Genomic DNA, 6608 nt, shown 5'->3' on the forward strand with positions numbered 1-6608 from the left:
GTGACAAAGTGAGAGAGTGGCATGGACATATATACGCTACCAAATGTAAAATAGCTAGTGGGAAGCAGCCGCATAGCACAGGGAGATCAGCTCAGAGGTGCTTTGTGACCACCTAGAGGGGTGGGATAGGGAGGGTGGGAGGGAGGGAGACCCAAGAGGGAAGAGATATGGGAACATGTGTATATGTATAACTGATTCACTTTGTTATAAAGCAGAAACTAACACACCATTGTAAAGCAATTATACTCCAATGAAGAGGTTAAAAAAAAAAAGGAAGAGGAGTATTACAGTTTTTCTGCCACATATGCAGTTCTATTACACTGCATAATTTCATCCTTACCTATAGCCTTCTGTATATGAAACTGAATAAAATCTGATGAAACGATCCAGACTTTATTATCTCCTACGTTACTTCTTGGATTTTAATCTTGTTTTATGATAACTTGAAAATTTAGCCATCAAGGTACCAACAATTCTGGTGAAGAAATAAAAGGTCACTAGCTCATTAAACTTTTCTGGACTTTCATCAATTAGTAAAGTTAGAACTATTTACTAACTAACCTTATTGATGGCCCTTTTTTATTTCAGAATTCTTTCAGAAGTCTACATTACCTATTCAGCCATCCTATTTGTTTATTGATAACAAAAGTAAGGATTCTAAATTACATATATTATAGTCTGCCAAACCCTTTGAGTATGAACTGTAGTCCATCCTAGAAAATTCTGTTACTTAACTGTATTTCATTGTAGTTATGATAATAGAAACTTGGTAGAATCATGGAGTTAGGCAAAACACTATAAATAATTTAATTAATAGTAAAGAGCAAGCAACCACTTCCCAAAAATACCTTTTCTCTTCATGGGTTTACTCTTCTCCTTGATTTAAGGTTTATTCTTACCACAGAACTAATTGATAAAGATACCCTTGCTTGGTTATAAAATATGACCCTACCTTAGATTTTTTAAAATATTACCCTAATTAGAATTGTTATTCCCTTGCTTCCAAAATAAAAGAGCAAAATTTGAATACATGATTGCATAAGTTAAAGAACTGTCTTCCACTAGTCACAGTTCTATAAAAGATTCAGTGATCATCTGAAATCTAGGAAAGTAATACTATTTCTGCACAGGAAGTCAAACTAGAGTAATTGCTGAGATCAGAAGCTAATAGTTAAGTAGTTTCACAGGCTGCTCTCAGTACCAAAATGCACTCTTCATCTGTATTGTCTGTACAGACTGTACTTACTTTTGTTTTAGAACAAAATTAAAATTCTGAACAAGGTCAGAAAGCTTCAGAATAAGTAAGGAAAAAGGAGGTTCAGGTTCAGGCCTAGTTAAAACTTCAGATACCTTGACATTCCATGAATTAAACTCCAGTATCCTAGTAATACCTATAGATTCAGTGCTTTCTGACAGTGCTTGGTGGGGAGAGGGGAGAAGGGGGAAGGGCTGCTTAATGGGTATTGACAGTTCCTTTTGGGGTGATGAAAATGTCTTGGAACTAGGAAGAGGTGACGGTTGCACAGCACTGTTTATGTACTAAGTGCTACTTAACTGTACACTTTAAAATGGTTAATTTTGTGTAATGTGAATTTCACCTCAATTTTTTTTTTAAAGTTAATATTTCTTAAAAAGAAAAGAAAAAGATACAGGGCTTTTTCGCAGAGATGGACTTCACTTCGCTAAGTCCCCCAAAGTACAAAGCCTACATAGCAGCAGCGAGGTTGAAGAGGGTCACTCCCACTTCACATAAAGCCGCGTGTAAAGCTTACAGGATTCCCTCATATGAACCCTAGTTACAATAATGGCCAATTAAGTGGCATTTACCACCAATATGAACTCATTTCAGTGAGAATGAGAAAGCGGGAAAATGTTTGGCGGGAGTATTTTAAAAGCTGCCCCACCGATTTAGAAATCACATACGAGCAATAGAGAACACCACGGGGGAAACGGTAGGAGCCATATTTTTTTCTGAAAGGTTTTTGTCTTGCGGTGACTGTACTCGTGAGGATTCAATAAGCCTCAAACATTACCTTTAAACCTAGGTGCTTAACTATAACGAATGCATTTGTCAATGGGGCAGCGTCTCACAGGGAAATGCGAAAAGCCAGCCTAGGCCTCTTTCTGTAGCGACGAAGCTTGAGCCCAAGGATCACCGCCATATCCACCCGCGGAAAAGCTCACTCCACCAGCCGAGGAAGACGCAGCTTCGGCGGGCACTCCCGCCACACAGCGCGAGCTGCGCCGCTGGGCTTCCTGGGATTTGTAGTTTTAGTCAACCCTCCGTCTCCTTTGTTCAGGCGGTATGTGGTGAACCAGAAAACTACAACTCCCAGGGCGCTCCGGGGTGGAGAGCGCACGCGGCGGTGACGACAGTGGCGGAGAAGACCCGGAGAGGCTCTGCGTTGTGGAGTGGCGCTCCTTGGGCTGGTGGCGGACTGCAGGCTGCTGGCGCCGCGGCTGAGGAGAACGGCGAGTGGGTTCGGCATTTCCTGTTGGGGTCTCCGCAACGATGAGTGCTGCCAGAGAGTCCCATCCGCATGGGGTGAAGCGTTCAGCCTCCCCAGACGACGATGTAAATAACAATGGCGGAGTGGTGGAGGGTTGAGGCCTACTAAAGGCTGGGGTAGGCCGGGAAGGGTGGATGAAGACGGAGGAAGCGTCTGAGGTGACCTGAAGGGGGAGGGCCGAGGGGGAGGACCCAGAAGAATGGGAAATATCCCTTTTGCTTAATTTGAGTTGGAATGTTTGAAGAGGTCCGCATGCTAAGAGCCGGAGGCCTGCGTAGGAAGGGGAATCGAGGAAGGAAATCCTGAATGGTTGAGAAGTGAAAGAGCTTAGTCAAGGGACCATGTTTGCCTGTTCGGGGGCTGATGAAGCTTCTTTATGGGGCCTTTCTATTCAGTAGAAACGGCAAGATCCTCCCTGTTTTAGGTAGGCTTAAAATGCTACTGTGATAAAGTCAAGATGTTCATGCAAATTTGGACAGATTTTTCTGGCCGGGATTATTTTTGCAATGTACTGTTAAGAGTTAAACGTAACTGTACTATTAAGAGTAAACCAAGAAAATATTGAACGGGAAAATGGTACCAGGGGAATAATTTGGTTCTGGCGCACCGTGCTGAGGCCTAAGACGTTGAGACGTAGAAGCCCGTTTCGATGTCAAGTACCTCTCTTCCCCCTCCTCCCTCCCCCTACAGTTGCCAGTTTAAATTGCAAAGCATTCATTCCTTAAAGTAAACCATTAAATATTTACTGCTGTGCCAGGTGTTGGGAATTCAAAGATGAATAACTGGTGTTTATCCTAGGCCTTTTGTGTGTTTGTACTAGCCCCTAGCGCGGTGTCATGGACGCTGCAGTAACCAGTAACCAGTAAACGTAAAACTAGGTCCTTCATACAATGGATAAATGCCATGAAAACGTTGATGGGGAAATTGGGGGGGGGGGGGGTGGGGGGGGGCGCCCCCTGCCGATGCAGGGGACACGCGTTCGTGCCCCGGTCCGGGAGGATCCCACGTGCCGCGGAGCGGCTGGCCAGGAAAACGTTGGTGGGGAAATTGGGGGGGGGGGGCGATGGAGAGGTCATAGTTAAGAGTGATGAAGGGAGGACATCTAGTTTTCTTTAGGTTGTTTAAAGTGCTGTCAATTTCTGAATGTGTAGAGTTTATTTTCTATAGTGCAGTTGAGTGCCTTTCATAATATTTTACTTTGTGAACCATAAAAAGCTCACTGAACACTGTTAGTGCATCAGTTGTAGCAAACGAGATGATGTTAAGACTCATCCCTCTTTGGGTAAGTGGTGGGGTTAGGTCCAGAATAGTAAGACTCTTTACTGAAATTGATTTTAGCTGTGCAGAAAGATTAGTAATCAGTAAAGATTTGGGGATAAATAGTTATATAGTGAGATTTATTCATTCCCGCTGTTCCTCCCTACAACTGGCTTTGAGATCTATTCTTGTTAATATGGTAGGCCAGTACCTACCAGGAATGTATCTAGGCTTTTGAGTAACCTGGGTGCCCTTTTAAAAACTATTACATTGTTTTCCTCCTGGTATTTAACTGTGACTTGATTGCTAGAATGTCAAGCACCTGTTTTGCTAGAATCAAAGAAATAATCTTTTAGTTTGACACAAAACTCTAGGTGATATTAGGTAATTTAACAAAGTTAAAGGGATTAAGTAATTAAATCTCTACAGCTTTTGATGGGGTCATTTTAAACTAGATGACCTTTAAGACCTTTTCCAATCCTATAAGCATTCTCTTTAAAAGAGGTGGTTACAGTTGCAATTCACGATTAGGTCCTAGGACCTTCACACATTATCTGAAAAGGATTATGTTGCTAATTCTATATTTTAGTGCAATACAGTAGTAACTTGTCCCTTGACAGTGATTTTTTTTTTTAGTCAGTTTCTTTAATTTTATTTTTGTTGGTAATTGGGAGTTATCTTTAAGTGCTTGTGTTTTTAATCTTTTAAGCATAATATATATATATTTCTAATAGATTTATTTTACTTATTTATTTATTGGCTACGTTGGGTCTTTGTTGCTGTGTGCGGGCTTTCTCTAGTTGTGGAGAGCGGGGGCTACTCTTCCTTGCGGTGCAAGGGCTTCTCGTTGCAGAGCACAGGCTCTAGGAGCGCAGGCTTCAGTAGTTGTGGCTCACGAGCTCTAGAGCGCAGGCTCAGTAGTTGTGGCGCACAGGCTTAGTTGCCCTATGGCATGTGGGATCTTCCCAGACCAGGGCTCGAACCCGTGTCCCCTGCTTTGGCAGGCGGATTCTTAACCACTGCGCCACCAGGGAAGCCCCAGAATATAATATATTTAAGTTTTTAAAATATATGTCTACGTTTAGAAAATAACCCAATTATAGTGTGTAGTTGGTCAGCAATTTCTAAAAAACCTCTGCATGTAAAAGATAATCAAAGTTTTCTTTGCCCACTGACCTCACACATTTAATGGGGGTAACAAATCATTGAATCCAGTTGTAGGAAAACGCTGACAATGGTAGAAATAAATTCTAAGAGTTACTACAGTGTGTACTGAGGAGGAGGTAAATTGACTGCTGTTCTATAATGGTATTAAGGATGAAGCCAACTTAAAAATGGTTTCATTGGTTTGATTGGAGGGGAGAATTGAAAGCTATCTTTCAGGAAGTAAGAGGAATGGGGAGGTTAATTTTAGTAACTGGTGGAGAATCTCTAAGAATGTATCAGGCATCCATGTGCTTTTTAGAATGCAGCACTTGAGCAAGGTACTTGCTACTCTATGCCAGGTCCAGGGAACAGTGATTTAGTGAGAATCAGAACTTAAGCTTCACTGGTACTTTGTTTTTTGGTTTTTTGTTTTGTTTTAACTCTATTGAGCCAGAAACAGTTAAGAAGTAACTAGTCTATGAAAAAATATGAACTGTCAGATGGAAAGAAGTAGAGATTTGGAACTTAGGTAGCCAAAAGGAATAGCCATAAGTGGCTGTCCAGTATGGTACAAATACTTCAACTCTCATATGCCCAGGAGGGATGGTCATCATTGTTTGATATATGTATTATTCTATTAGTCTTTTATGAATAATATTCAGAAGAATAAAAGGATAGTAAAAACAACTTTATTAGAAATTTTGATATGAACTTAACCATAGCAAACCTAGTTTTCTTGATTTTTCACTATATATATATATATATATGTACCCAAAATGTTTAGCATTCTCTGAATATAGCTGACAGCTTATCAGTTGTCATGTGTGAAACTGAAACATATAATTTCAGATTTCAAATCTGTTTCTAATAGATTTTAGCTTTATTTTAGTTCTTGGATTTGCATCATCAAAATATGATACTTGAAGAATTTTTTTGAAGTGTTTTCATTGCTCATAGTTTTGTGTCAGATGGGGTTTGTCTTCTTTGCTCTATAATTGCAAAACATTTTCATTTTTAGATTATAAACTCAATTAGAATGATCAATCCAATGAATGTTTTCATTTCTATATTCCTTCTAATCACCTGCCCTCAGTACTTGTCCACTTACAAACCATATCAAGTAAATTTTGGTGTACAAATATCATAAAAGATGATATTAAATAGTCACATACCTCTTTAGAAAAACGGGATGGTCCAGGCTGTTGTAGCAATATTGCAAAATATTGCAAGATGAAGTTCTTTCTGTTGAATGGCTTTCTAGATGAAAGTACCATATATTTTTGTTATTTTGTCTCTCATTGACTCCCGGTTGGAGAAAGTTATCTAGTATTTCATCATCCAAAAACTCATAGTTTAATTGCAGTTAAGTTTGCCATTATCATTAGTTTAGACACTACCTGTCATTTTGCATTCACCTTGTTATTCGTCTAATACTTGTGAAATGCCTCCTGTCAGTTTTCAGTTTTTTACTCGGTTGTCATGAGTAGAAATTAAAATTTTCAGCTGGGTCCAAAGAGAGCTAGAAGCATGTAACAGAGGGGTGATGTCTTCTTGAAAGATAATGCAGCACTTTGGACAACACAATGAGAAAACTTTTCTACCACTTTTCTATCTTATTATTTTAGTCATTTTAAGCATATTTGGGAATGATTAATGAATTATAATGAAATAATTCTTAAATTTGTTTCAATATGT

General features: G+C 39.8%; 1 protein-coding gene across 1 annotated transcript in view; it reads left to right on the plus strand.

Annotated features, from left to right (window-relative positions):
• Positions 1-2339: 2339 nt before the first annotated feature.
• CUNH11orf58 (chromosome unknown C11orf58 homolog) overlaps positions 2340-6608 on the plus strand; it is a 28735-nt gene continuing 24466 nt past the window's right edge. Inside the window, exon 1 of the mRNA XM_007448585.1 lies at positions 2340-2575. Coding sequence (XP_007448647.1) covers positions 2513-2575 — 63 coding nt within the window. The 5' untranslated portion in view covers positions 2340-2512. The remainder of the gene's footprint in view (positions 2576-6608) is intronic.

The sequence above is a fragment of the Lipotes vexillifer genome, unplaced genomic scaffold (assembly GCF_000442215.2).
Source record: "Lipotes vexillifer unplaced genomic scaffold, Lipotes_vexillifer_v1.1 scaffold519, whole genome shotgun sequence".
NCBI classification, from domain to species: domain Eukaryota; kingdom Metazoa; phylum Chordata; class Mammalia; order Artiodactyla; family Lipotidae; genus Lipotes; species Lipotes vexillifer.